Here is a 22,184-nt window from a genome sequence, read left to right on the forward strand (position 1 = left end):
TGAATCCATATTCATTCATTCATTTTCCTTTGGTTTAGTCAGGGGTTGCCGCAGCAGAATGAACCGCCAACTATTTTGGCATATGTTTTAAGCAGCGGATGCACATCCTGCCACAGCCCAGTACTGGGAAACACCCATACACTCTCACATTCACACACTCATACACTAGGGCCAATTTTGTTTACCCAATTCACTTATACTGCATTACTTTAGTGCGGCATTTGACACCATTGACCACGGTATCCTCATAAATCGCTTAAAGTCTACAGGTGTCCAGGGACAGGCTCTACAATGGTTTAAGTCATACTTAGCTGACCGGTACCAGTTTGTAAATATTATTGGACAACCTTCACAAGTCAGCCCAGTAAAATATGGGGTGTCTCAAGGATCAGTTTTAGGCCCTTTGCTGTTTACAATATACATGCTACCCCTGGGAGACATTATTAGAAGACATGGGATCAGCTTTCACTGCTATGCAGATGATACTCAATTATATATTTCAACTGAACCTGATGAGATGTCTAAACTGTCCAAGCTAACTGAGTGTATTAAAGATGTTAAAGACTGGATGACCAACAATTATCTTCTCTTAAACTCAGACAAAACAGAATTATTACTTATTGGGCCTAAATCCTGTACACAGCAGATCTCACAACTCGACCTGCAATTAGAGGGATACAAAGTTAGCGTTAGCTCTACTATAAAAGATCTGGGTGTCATATTAGACAGCAATTTAACTTTTAAAAATCATATATCCCATGTCACAAAAACTGCTTTCTTTCATCTGAGAAATATCGCTAAGTTACGAAGTATGCTATCCATCTCAGATGCAGAAAAGCTAGTCCATGCTTTTATGACTTCTAGGCTGGACTACTGTAATGCACTGTTTGCTGGCTGCCCAGTATCCTCTATTAACAAACTTCAATTAGTACAAAATGCAGCTGCCAGAGTTCTTACCGGGTCTAGAAAATTTGATCACATCACCCCAATTTTATCCTCCTTACACTGGCTGCCTGTTAAGTTTCGTATTGAATTTAAAATATTGCTTCTTACCTACAAAGCTTTAAATAATCTAGCTCCTGTTTATCCTGTTTATAAAGGAGGTCGAGCCTTCTCATTTATAGCTCCTAAACTCTGGAATAGCCTTCCTGATAACGTCCAAGGCTCAGACACATTCTCCCAATTCAAAACTAGATTAAAGACCTATCTGTTTAGTAAATCATACACTCAATACACCACTTAGCGGGTTTCCACACAGGTTCTGCATCTTGTTTATATACACTATGAACAGCAGCTACGCTAATTATTCTCTTTATTTTCCATTTCCACCTGGGGATACTCGTCCCGAGGCTCTTAGACTATGCAGAGTCACTGATTCGATCCATGACCAACAACGAGATGATCCCAAGGTTTCCATATCCTGGACCAGGCATTATCCTGAGCAGCTACTGTGGTGGTCATGGAGGAGTGGAACATGAGACTGATTCCTGTGACGTTCCAGGGACAGACGAGTCTTCGCTGAGGCCAGCTTCCAGCCTCCGCCGCTGAGACTGCAGCTCTGCACAAGACGTTTGGCCAGCGGAGAAATTAAAATAGTCGTGCCCAACTGAGTCTGGTTTCTCTCAAGGTTTTTTTTCTTCACTTTCGCCAATTAGTGAAGTTTTTTTTCCCTCTCCGCTGTCGACACTGGCTTGCATGGTTCGGGATCTGTAGAGCTGCGCATCGTTGGATTTGCTCTTCAGTGTTTGGACTCTCAGTAGTGATTTTTAAACCACACTGAACTGAGCTAAACTGAACTGAATTTAAACAATAAAAACTGAACTACACTGTTCCAATTTACTATGACATTTTATGTGAAGCTGCTTTGACACAATCTACATTGTATAAGCGCTATACAAATAAAGGTGAATTGAATTGACTTTGAACTGTAGGGGAAATCGGAGAACCCGGAAGAAACCAACATGAACACTGGGAGAACATACAAACTCAACAAAGAAATGCCAACTGGCCGAGCCAATGATGGGGTATTGTTTGTAGAATCTTAAGAAAAATAATGGCTTTACACCATGCTGTAAAATCGAATATGAAAACAGTGAAGCGATGTGAATACATCCCAGATGCTCTATAAAACTGAGTTGACATGAGGCTAATGGTGTCCTTAGCAATATTTTGGAAGAATGTCTTTACTCTCTTTCAATTTAACAACCATACTTGAAGAATTTGTAGACTTATGTGCCGAGGCCTCATGATGAAAAAGAAAGAACAGATGTGAAGTGTCCTTCTTAAGTTGTTATCTCTTTCAACATCTTACTCATCTCTTCAAAGGCCTTCAAACCCTTAAGTGTGACGGGACTTGCAACACTTCTCTAAGGAGCTCTAGAACATGTTCTACCTCTCAGAAATGATCTACAATCAGCTTTAACAGAGACCGCTTCAGCTCAAACAGCTCAAAAGTGGTTCAGAGTTAAAGCTATTGCCTTTGTGGGCACTGCACAGATATACAGTATGGCACTTAAGCTTAGGATGAGATCTTACCCTTTCTGCCCTCCCATTGCTTCCTGGCTCTGTCACTGTCTAATTTATGTAAAAAATAGTTAAATTTAGTAGTACGAAAGAAAGAGAACTCAGAGAAGGCTTAATACAGAAAATAAAGAGTTGATTTTGGCCTTTTTTTGGGGTTAATTTTAACGCCTTTCAGTACCAAGCATCAAGCTTGTCAATTTTTTATTTGCCTTTTATTCTTACTCCTATCAGTAACTTTACGTAGTTTAAAGCAAGATATATTTACCTACCACAAAATAAACTATACCGCAAAATCTAAATTGATTATTGCATGCTTTATCTCATTCTGTTACTGTCATGGAGCGGACACTGACAATGGAATTGAGGATCCAGTATCCAGTAAATTGCAGTATTTATTACAAGAATGGTCAGGCAGGCATCGGTTAAATACAGGAGCAAACAGTATCATTCAGGGCAGTGCAAAAAGAGTAGTCTGGTCACAGGCAACTAGATCGGCCCAGGCAGCTAACAGCATAAACAATAAACAAAGCAAATGTCTAACACGCCTAGGGTAGGCTAGGCAAGTAAAACGCACTGTAATGTTCACAGATAAACAAGACTCAGCCCAGAGGTGTGCGTGTGTGCTTTGTATATAGTCCATGTAATCAGTTCATAACAATCCTCCGGCTGTGTGTGTGTGAGTAATCAATGGAACATGAAACAGGTATGTGTGAGCGGTGCATGATTGGATATGTAGTTCTTTAGTATGCCAGCGATCTGCAAGGATTAGATCGCTGGTGGCTGTGACAGTTACATCACTTGTCATATGTAGGGCCAGATGGAACCTGCGGATGTTTTTTGCTATTTCTGCAGAGAATTTTGGTAAAAATCTGCTGATTTCTGCGGATTTATTTTGGGAGTATCATAACTAAAACCTTAATATGTGAAATAAAAAATAATATCTTTTTAACTTTTATTTAATGTTTACAATGCAAATCCAATTAGATTCACTTTATTTGGTAAACAAAGCAAGTCTCTCATATAATACATCTACTAAAAGACAGAAAATATTACTGTACAAACTACATTGTACATAAATCAGATGAACATTTTTATATTAGTCAATAATATTACTGAAAATAATTTAACTGAATAAATATAGATTTACACACATTTACTCAAGTAAATAAACAGAATTAATGATGGGCTAAAAATCTGCGGAATTCTGTTATCTGTTGTTGTTTATATTATTTTATGCTTTGAGATTTTGTTGCCACTTACAAGTATTTGAGACAATTTTAGGCAAGTATCTTATAATCCTAAAATTCCCTTCTATGTAAGTTTTCTCTTCTCCAATCACTTAAATTAAATCTACACTTTTCTTCAGACTGATGTTTGAAACAACCCATTTTGCATCACAGTTCAGAAAGAACAATATTTTATAACAACTGGTGACACATTGCTGACCTTCCGACTCAATATAGGACCATTAATGGCAGATGCATTTTGTTTACAATGACTGAATGAATGATTATTTTGAACACATCCATTTCAATGCATGATTAGCCAATTACTCAGAACAATTTCTATTACACTACTACATCCACATATAAATAATTTGCAATGTAGATTGCTATTAAAAGTGGATCAAGAGGGTAAAGATGCTGTACTGTTATTTTTAACATACATGCATGCATATACAAGCCCAATAAGCCAAACTTTTGGGACATTTTCTAAAATGCTATGCAATCAAGAATAAAAGATTTGTCATTTGCCATCTTAATAGTCTTCAATGTATTTTGTAAATATAATAAAACTTTGATTTAGATTTACTCTTTTCTACTTACTGTGATTTCTCTTTCAGAAAACTAAAAATTAGCTGACATTAACTGGCATCTGGATTGATATAATTTCTTTACACCTAACATGTTTTTATTTGATTGGGCCCTATATTTTAGAATGTATCATTCATTTATATCATTGATTTCAGTCATTCACCTTTTGCAATTTCTTGAAAACAAGAGTTTTTAATTAAATTTAGAAGACACCACTCACCAAGACAGCATTTGTTAAGGTTATAAGTTATTATATGTGTTATCTGATGACTCTAGCAGCTATTCTGTGCTTTTGATATCAGATTTAAGTGCTACTTTTTTTCATACAATAGCAAAAGGTTAAACAATGTTGTGGTCTATTTTTTAAACAAATGTGTACACTTCCAAAATAAACCTCTAAATTGGTTTCAGTCTTAAATTATAAAATAAAATATTTTCATTGAATATCGATCTTTTTTTCATTGAGTATACCACTATTCTCATGCCAATTGTTTCTCTTTGGGGATGTCAGTTAAAGAAAAACTACATAGTTCCTCTGTGATTAAACGCATGCTTTCAGATGAAAATACATTTGCTGTAGATGTCTGATTTTTTAATCATACAAACCCAGAACTATCATCTCACAAGGTAATTAACATGTTCAGCCATGTTAATATTTTTATGAGACCCTCAAATCCAACTTGTCAGATTCACTGTCCTGCAGATTTCAACTCCAAGTCTGATCAAACTCATCAAGCTAGATTCACAGATCACACATTGAAAACAGATTCACATGTTTCAACAAAAATAGTTGGCTTTTGACAGCTATAGTCAAAGATTAACAGAGTACACAGACACAAACTTTCTAGGACTTCTGTAATGAGAGGTTCCATTTCAAATTACTAAGTACAACTGAATGATGTATTTCAGAAGTCCAAAGGATTCAATTAAACCACACCAGTACCTGGTGAAAAAAACAGTAGGTAATTCAGGCAGGGATTTTTGTGCAGGGACTTTTGTGCAGATGATGAGAGAAAAACACATTCTGCATATCTTCTACCATTTATAAGTAATACCCCAAGACTTTTTTAAAGAAATGAGAGGTTCAGCATTCATGCACTCATTTGACTATGCAAATTCACTTTATATAAATGGTACAAAATGCAGCTGCAAAGGCTCCTGACTTGTGTCAGCAAACATGCATATCACCCCAACCTTAATCTCAGTACATTGATTTCCAGGCTGCTACAGGATTGATTTCAAAGTTCTTGTAATGGTTTAGCACTATTCTATGTCAGTGATCACCTTTTAGAGACAGGAAAACCTCTAACTAAAGACTAATAGTGGTTCCAGATTAAATCTCCTAAATCACATGTAAACAAGCATTGAAAGTAGCAGAACTATAGATGTAAAACAGTCAGTTAGTATGAAAAAAAAACAAAATTGTAGATTGTAAAATTATTTTATGTATTCTTTTAAAGAAAACATAAAACCAATGGAATAAACTATGGCGTAATTATCTGTCAATCTATCTGTTAGTTAGTCTATCTGTATGCATGTAGTCTTAAATTATATTTTATACAACGCATCAACAATTTGAAGTTCCCAATTTAAAGGAATAGTTATCCCGTTAATTAAAATTGCATAATGAACTTACCCTTAAGTCACCCCTTAAGTCTGACTAAAAGTCTGACTAGAGTTTATAATTAAAATAGTTAAAATTAATTTTTTGTTACAAAAAAAAATGTATCCACATTGCAAGACTTTTTATTAACTCCCTGGAAATTTAAAGCCACTATCCACCACCATTATACAGCATGGAAGAGCAAAAATAAAATGTAAATCTACTTCAACTGTGCTAATCTGACAGAAAACAAAGCCATATGTTACATGTTATACAGCCACAGGACAACGACGCCAGTGCGCTCAACACACATCAGCTATAGGAGTAGAGAGACAGTAATAGAGCCAATTCAATGGATGGGGATGATTGGGAGGCCATGATGGGTAAGGGCCAGGACACCAGGGTAACATCCCTACACTGAAAAAAAGGATTCAAAGATGATTCCTTGGATTTACTAAATAGTTTTAAGTTAAGTGATTGTAAACTATTTATTTGGGCTGAATTTAAACAAACAAATTAAGTTGAACATTACTACATTTAATTTGTAATTTTAACACATATAAATTGTTTCCAACAATTTTGCAGAAATCCCTTTTTCAGTGTACTTTTTACCACATTATTTTAAAGACCACAGCGCGTCAGGACCTTGGTTTAACGTCTCATATGAAAGACGGCACCCACTGACAGTGTAGGGTGCTCTTCACTTTATAGACTGTGTTGCCATGGATTCTATTGTTGTGAAGGTGAAACCCGAAGGTAACCAATCTGAGTATGACACCATTGGCAGGTGACTCCTGGCCATGACCCACGTCCTTGGTTACAATAGTGATTTTCTTGTTATTTACAAATTGTTGGAAACATTTGAGATATTGTAAGTAAATGGAACAAAGTACATAGTTTAGATTCTAATAATAAAGGAAACTATTCAAGACTAAGTTATTACTATAGTGCAAATAACACACAATACAGTGAAGTCAGAATTATTAGCCCCCCTTTGTTTTTTGTTTTTTTTTGTTTTTTTTTTCTTTTTTTTAAATTTCCCAAATGATGCTTTTCACAGTATGCCTTATAATATTTTTTCTTCTAGTCTTATTTGCTTTATTTCTGCTAGAATAAAAGCAGTTTAAAATTTTTTATGACCCATTTTAAGGTCAAAATTATTAGCCCCTTTAAGCAAATTTTTTTTCCAACTGACTACAGAACAAACCATCGTTATACAATAACCTAATTACCCTAACCTGCCTAGTTAACCTAATTAACCTAGTTAAGCCTTTAAATGTCACTTTGAGCTGTATAGAAGTGTCTTGAAAAATATCTAGTCAAATATTATTTACTGTCATCATGGCAAAGATAAAATAAATCTGCTTTTAGAAATGAGTCTATTTGTTAACAAATGTATTGAAAAAATATTCTCTCCGTTAAACAGAAATTGGGGGAAAAATAAACAGGGGGGCTAATAATTCAGGGGGGCTAATTATTCTGACTTTAACTGTATGTATATATATATATATATATATATATATATATATATATATATATATATATATATATATATATATATATATATATATATATATATATATATATATAGATATTTAATTTCCAAAGTTATTATTATGATTTCTTTAATTTGCCCAAATTCAGAAATGGATTGTAATGTAATCAAAGATTTGTTCTCCTCTCTATACTACTCCAGTGTACGTGTTGCTGACTATGAGGGAGACCAATCTGAGTATATTTATTTTAAACTGCAGTTATATCCATTCTAAAGTGCCCATAATGAAGTAACTAAAGGACTAACATTAAGGAGTAACTCCTGCACCTCTACATCTCCCAACCGCACATAACCCTGTGACCAGTAAAAACATTATCAAAAATTTATGTGGGGTTTGAGACAATATGAGCTGCATATATGTTGATGTCAATGTGTAATCCATTGGACACCATGTCGAATTTAATGTACAAGCTAATTAAATGCCCCTTTATTTGTAATATTAAATGCCTATTCAGCACCTCATTTCTAAATTTTCTTAAAAAATAATATATATTATATGTTTTATTTCAAATAAATGCCTTTTTCCTGCTCTTACAGTATATGTGTGAATAGAAATGATGGAGCAATGGAATCAGAATAAGACAGATTTGAACTTGTGCTAGTTATGATAAGAAACCAAATCCTCTGTCCTTATACACCATACCACTGTTCAAATTTCCATGCTTTTGTCATTTTTTTTCTGGCTCAACCAGACAATGATGGCCAGAGTTAGTCTTTGACAACAACACAGGTAATTGGAACTAATTGCAAGTAATTGTACCAATTTTGTTAAATTATACTCTAAGGCATGGTAACCTAACCTCTCCTTGTCCTATTTTTCAGAAATATCATCTAGGGGGACTGGATTGCATGGCCACTGCCTCCTTTGATAAAACAATGGCTGGTATTTTACATCAAAGTAAAGTTATTGTGGAGGAGGAATTACATTTTGTTGGTTTAACTATTTTTGTGTGTGTTTTGTTTGTGTGAAAATGTATAGATTATTTTACTTTTTATACCGTGTCAACATTGCATCTCTAACAACACACATTTCAGCATTCAGTTAGGTAAACAAAGCAATATTGTGTGTGCATTATTGAAATTGTGAACATCGGAACTTAGGGGAGACAAATGGTCACATTTTACATTATGGTTCCATAAGTTAATGTTAGTTAAAGTGCCCCTTATGGATTATAAAAAGTCATATTTTGATTTTGGGAGCACGCCACAAAACGGTGATGTGCATGCAGGGTCTAAAAACACTTTCATTGTCTTATAATATGCATTTATTTTTATTTAATTATCCCAAGTAGTCTTGTATGATTTGTTCAGTGATTCATTTAATCTTTCTCTTCCCTCACAATCCACAGTGTTTAAGGGAGTAGGGTTCAAGTTTTCAAGTTTTTTTGTTTTTCTTTTGGACAGCGTGAGCAAAAAGAAGGCAGTCAATAATATACTGAGACGCCAAGACTAAATTACTCAAGATCATTTTGAAAGACAATTAATTTTAACAACTCTGAGTCGACTCTTTCTATTTGAGAGAGCTGTAACTTTACACATGGTACACTTATTTTTATTCCCTTTCTTTATTCACTTATGTTTATTTACTTATATAGATATATCTTAAAGGGGTTGGGAGACGAGGCTCTGATTGTTTTAATGAATGTTATACTAAAAACACACCCATAACTCATTAAGAGCATAAGCACAACCATGATAGACCATGCGCAAGGGCGCAAACCGTATTTTTCCATCCTTAAAATGGGAAAAGTGGATTCAGACATGCCCTTAATGCTTTTGCGCCATGCACTTTAGATTTTGCACTTAGATCGTTAAAATAGAGCCCTTAAAATTACTGAATTTGTATTAACTAATGTTAAACACAGACAAATAAACACTGTAACAAATGCATTGCTCATTGTTTCTTCATGTTATTAAATACATTAACTAAAATAACTATGGTTACTGTAAAGTGTTAAATTTGTGAAAGTGTATTGTAAAGTGTTAAATCAAAGAGTTGATTGTAAACCTTATTGAAAAGTATCACCAAAAAAGAACAAACATCCGTGGAAGCTCATGAATCAAAAAGACTGCATTAATATGAGAGAGCACGACTTCACAGCGCAACTGAAAACTTCCTGATGACTATATATGTGCTGAAAACGAAACACAGCCAATCAAGTCAGGATTTCATTATAACACAGAGGGAAGTTAATTAAAATTTAATTGGCACAGTGCAAACGATTTTATCTCTCTCCTTAAAGTCAGGTGATATTTGTTAAACAAATGTCAGCTTAACTAACAAGACTTCTGAGCACACATAATGACAATGTTTAAACGTTGTTCTTTTCAATAGTTACAGACATAAGTTTTTTTCATTATAGTGCTTGCTAAGAATAAAAAAAAACTACTAAATGCCATGTGTATATATCAGGAAATTTCTGATGAAAGTGCTACTGAGACCCCTGTAGCCTTCGTTTTTTAAAGTTCATGAAAATGTGATGGCATCTTAGTAAATGTCAGAGTTTTCAAACACACTTTGGGCATTTGACATCAATTACTCTATAAGATCTAATGCTCAAATGACATACGAGCTTATGTGCATGTATTGCAAAAAATCAGGCTTGTTTGGACCCATATGTGCAGCTTTATTGAATAACACAACCCATGATTGGGATTGATCAACAGCAACAGTATAAACGGAAACAAAACATATGCACAGTCGATGAACATTGTATGTAAACGGATTAGGGTTGAGGCAGAAAACTAGCAATCCAAAAACCAGAAGATCAGTTCAAAGCCAAACAAGGGAATGGCAGGTGAAAACAAATGTTAATCAAGACTTTGCAAAGAGGTGAGTTATGTTGTGTGCCATATCATATCATATCATATCATATCATATCATATCATATCATATCATATCATTATGTTGTGTGCATATTATCAATCCTAAATAGTATTCCAAAAAAGAAATAGTGTGTCCCAAACTTGAAAAGAGTATGTCAAAGCTTCCTGGATATTCTACAATATACACTAGAAAAGTGTAGAACCGTCCATATACCCGCTTATATTGGCCACAATACATTCAATTAGAACTACAAACTTGAGGTAAAAGTGTAAACAAACTACAAACATGGAGGACACACGAGATCAACCATGAAGTAGAGAGGCTTCGGTAAAGTTGTTTGAATGACTATTAATTAATATCTAGTCAATAGGCAAATGTTTAAATCACATTTTCTGTGATACATTTAATTTGCAACAACAATGTGAACTTAAATAAAGACTTGTCTGAGCATTAACTTCTGAATGCATAATTATCCAAAGACCAGAGAAATATCCTCTGCTTGAAAGACACGTAAATGGCATATTAACCTGCTGTTGCATCATCAATAAGGTAGGTAATTAAATAAGAAAGAAATGTAAATGATGTGTGGAGATGTTTGATAGGGAATGCAACTAAGCAACATTAAGCAGACCCCCAATCTCTCAGATTTCCCTCCCTGGAGTATCTGACATCATGTACCTCATTTAGGACATGCATAAGGGCTTCCCCTACCGTAATATACCTGAAACACAGATTGCTGTAAAACTCGTTCCAGGTAAGCGTCTTCTCTCGTTAACTGCAGGGAAAGAGTTAAACGAAACCATTTGCCGATTTCACACACATCATACCAGCCATACATGTAAAGCACAAATAATGTCTTTCAATTCGGTCGCGTCCAGCAGCCGTCATCCTTGAGCCAATCTCCATCATTGTAAGCTGCTTGCTGTTCTGTCTGTTCCATTGCTCCATTTAGATGTTTGCTCACATTTTCTTTTGCAGTCTGAAGCACGTCAAACTCACAAAATGCCCAATTTGCACCACAGGGTGTCTAATCGCATCTTTGCGTTGACTTCACATGTAAATCACTGGCACTTCATCCGTGTCTGCTTACTGCACAGGCTGCAAAGCAATTCCCCTTCCATATAGATTTGCGAATTGGGACACAGCCCTAAAGAAGAGCTATATGGGTGAAAGTAAATGATGTACAGCTGTGACCGTAATCACTACCAGGTCTGAGGAATGGTGGGAAATAGAGTTTAAGTGCAGAGGGTCAAAATTCAGAGGGTTTCCTGTGGTGGTTAAAGAAGGGCAATGTGGAGTTTACTGGCAACAGAATGTACAGCCCTAAGAACGTATATCAGATCATTGAGTACAGACTTTTTATATGGCAACTGGAGCTGTAGTAATGAAATGACTATTTTTGTCATGTTTAATAGAAGATTGTGTCACATTTTAATTTAAGGTACAGTTTTCGCTATTAACAAACATTAACTTAGACATTTAGCTCAATAAAACTTGATGCTTACTAATAGGCAGAAAGGTAGTAGTTGTCTTTAGGTATTGGGTAGGATTAGGGATGTAGAATAAGATCATATTTTATTGACAGCAAGGTTCCCAACTCAGTTTATAAAAAGTACCAAATAAAATCATTGAACAGTCTGTGTGTTACAATTAGAATATTTTCAAGCGAGAATACTTTTCTGCACACATCAAATAAAAATAATGACTTTATTCAACACGTTACCTCCTCTTTGTTAGAATTAGCTGCATGTTCACAACAGGATATTATATTACCTATATTATATTGTAGGTACCTATAGATATTATAGGTACCTGTACTTTATTTTTTAAACAAAGAATGCTACGCGCAGGCATCTGAGGGGTATTCGTCACTGCACAATGCTTGTGAATATGTGCAATATACTGACACTGAGGAAAAGAAACTGTTGAATAAAGTTGCTATTTTTGTCTTATGTGCACACAAAGGTATTCTTGTAGCTTGATAAGATACCAATTGAACCACAGAAGGCATACGGTCTGATTTGATTTTTGTTTGTTTGTTTTTGGTACCTTTTGTGGACTTTAGTTGGCAACTTGCTGTCTGTGAAGGATGAGGAAGTATTTCTTTTAGACAGGTAATGCTATTTTTTAAAACTATTTTAGTCACGCAAAACTTATGTAGATTTTGTTGTTTTGAATGGATTACATGCACAGAAGTGCTGTTCAGCCACTGGAATCTTCCGGAGAAAGATTCATGTGACTATTTTCAATTTCATAAGGTACATTTTACAGAGAATCGATAATGTAGATTTTTATTCAGTTTAATAACAAAATGTAAGTAAATAGCGCTATTCCATCTAGTCTGATTTACTGAGGTGAAGTTGGCTTGATATTCATTTTTGAACAATGACAACATGTGACACGATCACTATATTGTTTACCATGGTACTTTGAATATTTGGTCTGAAACAGCATGTAAGTATGGCTTAGTAATAAATGTAATTCCCGCACGCCGCCAAGCAACAACTATACAGCAGTTGCTTTAGGACAAAGCACCTGAGAGAATGAGATTTTCATGCATTAAATATTGCACATTATTACAAGTTTTGCTTGCTACACAACTGAAAACATGCTAGATATAATACAGTTTTTGTTCAGAATTGTAGTATTATAAAGTACTTCAAAGTTTTCTAACTGGCAACTGACATGATCTAAGGGTCTCTGTCGTCTTTAATGTGCGAGTTTGCATGATTTCAGGAGGTGTGGTTTTGAACGGCAGGGGAGGGACTGTGTTTCAAAGATATTATGCTAACCGGTTAGCATTTAGGCAGATCACCTACTGCACATTTGACCTTAACCTTGACTCAAGTAATATTAGAGACCAGAGATGCAATTTGTTTTGTCAATTTAAACAACTGTGAACAGAGATCCTGTGTTTTCTTTAGCCTTGTCAAGCTTCTTTGTAAAGATCTCTCTTAGAGAGTTGACGTGTTAACTTAAAAGATTTTTTCTGGGTTTATTTCTTTTTCACTTTATGAGGCGGTTATTTTTTCTAGTTAATGTTGGAAGCTGCAAGCTGCTTTTGTTTGCCTTAGACAAGAGAGCTAAAGAGAGATAGACCTGTGTTAGAGAAGAGAGACACAGTACCTCAACTGAATGTGTTCACATACTGCTAATCTGATGCATGGCAACCATCGCTACAACAATTTGCTCATGAAAGGGAAGACTAGCTGATGCCTCAGAGAGAGAGAGAGAAAAGGATTAACCAGACACTCAGAACTTGTCTCTCCACGGTGAATCATTTTCTGTGATTTCAGGGTATTTGTTAAAATAGTGACACTGCTGATTAGCTTCTACTGAAATTAGATGTCAGTACAAGACAGACAAGGAAGTTTAATTGTTGTAGATTTAAATGGATAGCTCAACCTAAACCGATAATACCTTCACTTGAACAGAAAATAAGTTATTTTGACAAATGTTGGAAACCTGCAACAACTGACTGCCATGCTATTAGTTTTTTCCTACTAAGGAAGTCAATGGTTCAGGTTTGGTAACTTTTTCAAAATATTTTTTTGCGATCAAAAAAGAAAAAAGGTTTGGAACCACTTGAGGGTGAGTAAATAAATGTTTTTGGGTAAAATATTCCTTTAAATATTTGACTTGTAATAGCTATTTGAGTTACAGTACACTGTATTGCCAAATGTTTTATGATATCTGCCTTTACATCCATATGACATTTAATGACTCCCAATCATAATTTGTGGGATTTAATACAGAGTTGGCCAACCTATTGCAGCTTCAACAGCTTTAACTTTTCTGGGAAGAGTTTACATAAGGTTTAGAAGTGGGGATTTTTGACTAAACTGTGTCCTCCAGGCTCGCCTGATGCATCTTGGCTAAGATTCTCAGATCCACTAGCTCCAGCTTGGCTTTACGAACCTTACGAGTCCACACCACAGCTCCCTAATTTTTATCTTCCCTCATCTTTCAGTTTAAGCTTTTATTTTTGTCATTCCTATGACTGAGAATCTCCAATCCTAGCCTCGCCTTGGCTCTATGGTCTTTGTAGCTTTGTGAGTTATTTAGTTAGTCAGTCTGTCAGTCATACTGTGTATTTTTTAGAATGTTTGCAAATCATTTATGATAATTTTGATCTTTGATTTAGTTTATACTTGTTCTTTGACTATCTACCTGTTACCTTGTAACTTCTATGTTTGCGTGCTTCTAAGTGTTTGGTTTTGTTTTCAATACATGACTGTAAGTTAGATCCTCGCCTCATCAACTTCTCCACTACCACATTATATCTAAACTGTAAAAGGTGGTAATCAATATAGATTACATTTGTTGACATAAACTCTTTAATCAGTTATGTTTGTCAAAATTTATTATGATAGTTTGAAAATAAAAAGAGTTATTTAAATGTCACCAAATAGAACATTTCTTAAAATTTGGTGTGGGGCCACAAGACTGCCAAGGAGACTTTGGCCCTATTTACACTGATGCATTTTAATCATAAAATGTCAGTTTAGAATGAAAACAATCCACGTCCACACTGGCGTCCCATCTAGCATTTGAGAAAAGCTCTCCACAATACGCTGCTGATGTACCGCTGCATCTCATCTCACTATAGTTATTTCATCTTGTCCCTATCTAACAACTCTTTGGTTTTTTGAATCTCTAACTTGTTCTCAGGTAACGTGTTTTGCTTGTCTAAGCGGCAAGATAAATTAATATATTAATTTATGCAACCACGTACACAGATTCTGCATATTTGACTGATTGCTTGCCTTTATTTCATATATTGTATAGACTTATTGTACGTAAAATTTTTATAATGGCCAATTTTGATTATTAAAACTGATATTCAACAAAAGAGACAGGCTACAGTGGGTGACACTGTAAAAGGAGCATTACCTCCACAAGTGGCACTGCCACCGCACTAACATGTGTTTTAGCAGCTTGTGACTATGCCACCAGGGGCACAAAGGGATAGCAATACCCTGCTACTTGTAAATTCATTTTGGAAAGTAAAATTAAAGAAATAAAAGACAACTGAAATGGAAGTACAAACATGCATACAAATAAGTAGGCCTAAATTTGTTAATTAATTGATTAATTGATTAATTAATTAATTAATTAATTAATTTATTTATTTATTTAAGCCTACTTATTTTATATCTTAATTATTGTACATAATAATGTAATAATGTAAATAATAAATGAATAATTAAATAGGCCTAAGTTATTATTATTTATACAGTATGTTTCATATTTTTCAATGAAAATGAAAGGAGACAGTTATGTTATAGGCTCCGTTTTGTTATAAATGCTGTCATATTCTTGTCATATAAGTATGTAGCTTCATGATGTTTTAACATTTTTGGTGTCTGTTAAGTTGTTAATATCAAAATGAAAATAGGCAGTTCCTTATGTAATGTTATCATTTTATCGTGGTAAAACAACGTAGCCAACGTTACTCCCGTGTCATCCTCCACTCAGGAGTTTGTTTTCCATATCAACTTACAAGAAAAGTCTGTAAAGTCTGCAAAAGTCTTGCAAAGTCTGAACTTACAAGGAAAGAATGCAAAATGGAACTTTGTATATATTAAGAAAAAAAAAAAAGTTGTGATATTGAGAAAAAGCCCCAATCAGGTAGCAAATGTCTGCAGCCACGCCTCCATTTTGAGATGTCTCTGTTTTCCTCATCCACACTGACATGCAGCAGCAGCATTTTAAAACAAATACGGCCACTTCAGCATTTCAAAACGCTCAGTTTTCAGGGCTCGAAAACTCTGGGCTAGTGTGGATAAAATGCATAACCGTAGATAAAGTTATGCATTTCAAAACTAAATTGTATTAGTGTAAACAGGGACTTAATCCAGTTCTATAGACAAATGGCAAAGGTGTCTCACCTCAGCACACATTGCCACATAATTAATCACCTTGGTTAATACTACACTACACCCGCAGATTTAACAAATTAAGTTTACTTCTTACATTCATTTACTATCCACTACACTGTTAAGAAAAATCTGTTAAATTTATGGAAAAATACCGGCAGCTGTGGTTGCCAGGATTTTTCCGTAAAAAATATGGAAGTTTTATAGAACTGTTAAATTTACGCAAAATAACCATAGTTCATGAACTGAAACAATGTTCAGTTCACAAAAACTTAGCTTAGCGCACAAAAATGTAAAGTCATTAAATGCATTAATGTGTTCATGTGTGATTTCAATTAACAAACAGATTTTCACTGCATTATTAACTACACAGCCACATTTAAGCAAAAGAAGATGAAGCATAACATCAGATGCCTGTAGTTCATCTTGGACTTGCACAAAGATGCTAATATCCTCCACAATAGTGACACAAAAAACGTTTTACAGTATTTTGCAGTTTTTTTTCTTGATTTTACAGAAAAATAGTAGCAGCTATGGTTGCCAGTAATCTACTGTTTTTAATATTTTACGTTCGTAAATTCAATTTACAGAATATTTCCATTAAAAATACATTCCACAGTCTGTATTTTTCATCGAACACATTTAACTCCTCAAATCCCAGAGCAAAATCCTCACTAGTGTCCTCACTACAAAGGTTTGAAAACTCAGACAGTGATGAAGTTAATGAGATAATTAAGTGTCTAATTAAAGGAGGATTGAGAATTAGTGATGAACAACTGTTAACAAGCAGAATCACAGAAGGAAAGAAAAACAAGACACAAGAAAATAATTGTGTTTATCACACTATTTGAATAGCATGAAAAGCCAAAAGAAAATATACTGTAGGTAAAGTCTGATGAGATTGACTATAATGTCAAAACCACCCTCACCTGCTTGTTAATCCATTCAATATCATGTTAGTTATGTGTGAGAAATTAATAACATACATACATGAAACCACTATAGGTTCAGCAATCAATGACTGTTTAACAGGTCTAAATACACAATTCATAATGAGAATGTTTGAACTATGGCAGAACTTAAAAACAAACACACATCAACAATTAGTCTCTGAATTTCAATAATGGTGACAAACAAAAAAATTAATAAAAAACAACCTAGAACAATACAAAACAATCAACTGAAATATTACTTCCCAAAAAACAAAATAAAATAAAGGCAGAGAAAGAAATTGTAAGAATATAAAGCTGCACTATGTACTATGATGGCACCCAGCATGCATTGCGGCATGAATGAATTGTGCAGCTTTTTTTTCTTTTTAGCAACCATGGTTGAGGTTCATATCCTAATTCTTGATGTCTGTGTGTCTCAATGTGCTGCTGGAGCTCTCAATGTTTAGTGCATGCCACTGTAATTATTAAGTTTATTTATGTCCTTCTGAATTGTTTGTTGCCCCACCATGAAAAGCGCAGTATCATCCCAAACACCATTAATATAAATATAGTTGCAGTACTTTTTTTACATATTAACTTATAAAATATCAGAAATGATATCTGTTACAATTACGTGCATACAGCATATTTTCTCTTCGCCTTTCTTGCTATAACCTATGAGTTTCAGAAACACAGTTATAAAAGCCAGAGAAACATTAAGATAGTGGAGTAAAGGTTCAAGAGCCCAACTAAATCAGCCTCTAATCTCCATGATGGTGAGGTCAAATCAAACATTTTCAATAAAAACATAAACCTCTGTTAATAATCAAATATTCTTTGCAGATGTGACAGAAATGAAGTCAAACTGTAATCAGTGAAGCTGGTAATGCTGTTATTTAATGGAGTTGTTTAATCCTCTGTTTTAATTCAGTTGCTTTGGTGTGAGGCGGTGTCTCTAGTTTTATTTCTTGTTCTTTCCTTCACTGATTGTGCTTATTAGCAGGACATTCACATTAGGACATTCACATTGTCTAGTGGACTAAACTAATTGACTTATTTAGGGACTGGTGAATGAGGGTGTATGGTGAGATTTCAGAGGTTGGTGTATGGTGAGATCAAACAAAGGTTAGATCTGTTACAGTTCTTTTCCGTATTTTTACAGAAATGAGCTTTTAATCATATACAAATAAACTTACCTTAAATTCAGTTCTTCAACTACTTTGGGCCCTATCATACAACCGGCGCATTAGTGCGCAAGACGTGTTTCCACAACGTGTTGCTATTTTCAGACCAACGCAATCTTAATTTTCCCATCTTCCGCCACGTTGTTTAAATAGCAAATCCATTTGCACCACTTTGTGGACTAATGGGTGTTCTGGTCTAGAAAAGAGGAGTGTTAGGGTGCATTGTTGGCACGTTGCTATTTTGAGGAACTAAAATAGACTGTTCAATAGACCAGCTGAAAGCAGGTCTAAAGTCCAAGGCAGAGTGCGTTAGTTGTGCGCCTTGCTTAAACATTGCTTAAAACATGCAGGATGTACAGCACAAATATCTTTACAAATGAAAAAAAAATAAAGGAATAAAATATTACAAAAATTATTATATTCTACATAAATATAACTTGCTTTTGTATTGTTATTATTATTAGTAGTATTATTTATTTATTATTTATTATATGCATATTTATATTTGTTTTATTAAAAACAAGCTTAGATTTGCCCACCTGTCAGGTTTTGGACCATATGGTGCATAGGACGTTTCTTTGGATATAACTCGTTTTCTGGAAATTAGAACTGAATTTAGAAATAGTTTTGAAACAAATCTTTGCACTTAACAAACGAAATTAATTATGTAGGCTAATGGATGTCTTCAGTGAGTGAGTCACACACGTTTCCTTATCCAAGAAAGAGAAAGTGAAACTGAAAGTAAAGGCCAAACGGAGGAGGTTGGAAGTTTATCCACATCCTGCAGATGCTCTGTTTAACTGTTTTCCCGCTAGTGAAGTGTTCAGTTTTTTACAAAGTCCATCATGTAAATAGCAAATGCATGATCGGGCGATGCAACTGACTCTTAAAGGGAATGGGAGATGAGACTCTGATTGATTTATGCTCAAAACACATCCATAACTCATTAAAAGAATAAGCTCAACCCTGTTAGACCATATTTTTGGCGCAGAACATATTTTTCCGTCTTTAAAATAGCAAAAGTGGATTCGGAAATGCCCTATTGCTTTTGCAGCCTGCACTTTAAACTTTGCGCCAAGACTGTTAAAATAGAGCCCGTAGTCTTTCTTTTACTGTATCTATACTGAATATGATTTCTATATACATTTTTTTCTATATATTGTTTCTTAGGTTATTGAATTAAAAATTGTAAGGCTAATTACTGCAATTTTTTTTAGCATACATGTCAGCTAACATGTTTTTAGCATACATATAACTGCACATATAATTTTTAACCCAAGTTGTTGACTCAACAATAAGTCCTGTTAACTCAAAATCTGTGCAGAAACTTGTCTTACAATTTTAAGTTGAAAAATGTATTAGAATATATTTGCCATGTGTTTGTATCTGACCTGAAGCAGTGTCATCAGTTGAAGCAGCTGTTCTTTGACAGAAGAGCAGTCTTGCGCCACGAGATTCAGTGTCAAATCATCAAGTGTAACATGGTCTGACCTTGACCTCTCCAGTCCATGTCCCATAAACCCGTCAAATGACTGCAAAAGGCCAGTTCTGTAGGTCACATAGAGAAAAAAGCTATCAAAAACATGTACCAGGTCTGCCAGAAGCCTCTGCCAGAAGAATGGTAATACTAACCCGAGGATATATAACAATGTTTTGCTTGCTCTTACATATTGTGATAAGTACAGACATCAAATTCACAACAACTTCACCAAATGTCAGAATGAAAAGGTCACCTGTTTTCACGCATGCCTCTGTGTTGTTGCCATCTTCTCCTCTGTGTAGGCCGACCTTCTTTTTCAGACCATTCATAGGACGACATTTCATCAGTGTCTAAAACAAATATAAAATTACCAAGAACTAATTGTAGATGAAGAATTTGCAGTGATTTAACGGTTTTCTACAATTTAACTAACAATTACATTTTGATATGGTAATTAAAGACACTTTATCAGGGTTTCTGCAGGTTTCATCAAGTTAAATCTAAGACTTTTTAAGACATTTTAAGACCATTATGAATAAAATTGTAGACTTTTTATTTGCCCAATCAAAAAATTATTATAATTTAATACACTGAATAATACCATAATAAATGAATAAAAAAATATATATATATATATATATATATATATATATATATATATATATATATATATATATATTAGATATTTCTTAGCAAAATATTTAAAAAATTGTGTAAAAAAAAAAAAAAAACATCAAGCTCTACTTGTATCCAAAAAAATTTTCCAACATAAACTTTCTTTAAAACAAAAAAATGAACAAATGTTTTAAAAGTGTTAAAAAGTATAAAAATATAACTCTATGCAGAACAATCTGTCCAGGCCAGTGTCCTCAGCAGTAAATACATAGAGCAACATTAAACAAATTAAATGTTATTGTAAGGTGAATAATTAAACCATTATGGTAAATAGTTAAAAAATTACATTTTTGAATATAATTTTAAAGTTTATATTGAGATGGATTGTTGGTGATTGTATGGGTTTTGGCCAGATTGAGTAGCAATACACGAACAAAGGAAAATTAAGACCTTTTGGAAAAAAATTCAGTAAAATTTAAAAACACAACATTTTATTAGATTTAAGACTTTTGCCTAAAATTTTTTGGGATTTAAGACATTTTAAGACTTTTAAGACCCTGCAGAAACCCTGTTTATATAACGAGAGCTGACAGTTTATGAAATGGTTACTACAATGCAGAATGTTTAATTATTAAGTGGCCATAAAAGTCAAACCTATTATTCATCTGTACTGTTTAAAGTTTATGTCTAAAAATTATGTCTGTAATCTCATTGTGTTGTGTGTGTAATTTGCAAAATTCAAATTTCAGCATTGCCAGCATAAACTATACACATATATTCCAGCTTCGAGCTCAGTTTCATGTGTTGTTGCATTCTGGAATGTATCCTTAATTTAGCAGAACTTCTACTTTTTCCTCTTTTTTTCATATTATAATAGCATAGCATTAGAGAATACAGTACAATACAAAAAAAAAGTCACCACTAACCGCTGTGAAAAGATGCATCTTCAGACAAGTCCAAATCCAACATGAGGTCATCATCTTCCAGGTCACATGACTCCACATTCTCCAGCTTGTTTAGAATGTCCTTATAAAATAAAATGTGAAAAGAAAGTCAAAAGTGCAGCCTGGACCCATCCTCTATGACAGCAGATCTCAATTTACAATTATGGCTGCACGATATTAGAAAAACCTAACAATGCGATATGAATACAATTTCACCAGATGACTTAATATCTCTATTTGCAAAGAATTTATAATGTTAAATTCATTTGGGATGATTATGCAGTGGGAGTGCATCTCCATAAAATCTAATAAACAATCTATAAACTTTTTGGGGTCGCCTGACACATTTTGGTTGTGACTTGTGCTATTTGCAGTGGATTTCTGTATTTGCATGTGTTGTGAGAATTTTCATGCATAATTATCTATAAATTCAATCAAGATAACTAAGTGCAACTATTAGTTTGCTACAATGCACTTTTTGTGTACATTTCTTTACAAATAAAGTTGCTGAGACTTTATTTATGGAATATTGAGTAGGTGGCGGGGCTTTCTTTTGTGCATCATTCCCTAATAGCAAACTTAAGAAGGAACTAATAGGCAGTTGCTATGGAAGCTCTCAGGTTGATCTGGAAGAAAATGGTCAGACTTTCATTGAAGATTACCAAAACAAAAAAAACAAAAAAAACAGTGGATTCACCTGTACAGCTTAATTATTCACCTAAAAAGAATAACAATGTGAGCTGGCAAAATAAAAAAATCTAAATTTTTCTTTCATGCAAACTTTAATAATGACATGCCAAGTGGATGTGGAAGTTTGTAAAATCATTT

At 34.2% G+C, this 22,184-nt stretch overlaps 1 protein-coding gene across 1 annotated transcript in view; it reads right to left on the reverse strand.

Annotated features, from left to right (window-relative positions):
• Nucleotides 1-22,184, reverse strand: part of ccser2b (coiled-coil serine-rich protein 2b) — a 144,484-nt gene that overhangs the window by 36,693 nt on the left and 85,607 nt on the right. The window contains 3 exon segments of the mRNA XM_056469811.1: nucleotides 19,709-19,865; nucleotides 20,051-20,147; nucleotides 21,339-21,438. Of these exon segments, the coding sequence (XP_056325786.1) occupies nucleotides 19,709-19,865; nucleotides 20,051-20,147; nucleotides 21,339-21,438 (354 nt within the window).

This window comes from Danio aesculapii, chromosome 12, assembly GCF_903798145.1.
Source record: "Danio aesculapii chromosome 12, fDanAes4.1, whole genome shotgun sequence".
NCBI classification, from domain to species: Eukaryota; Metazoa; Chordata; class Actinopteri; order Cypriniformes; family Danionidae; genus Danio; species Danio aesculapii.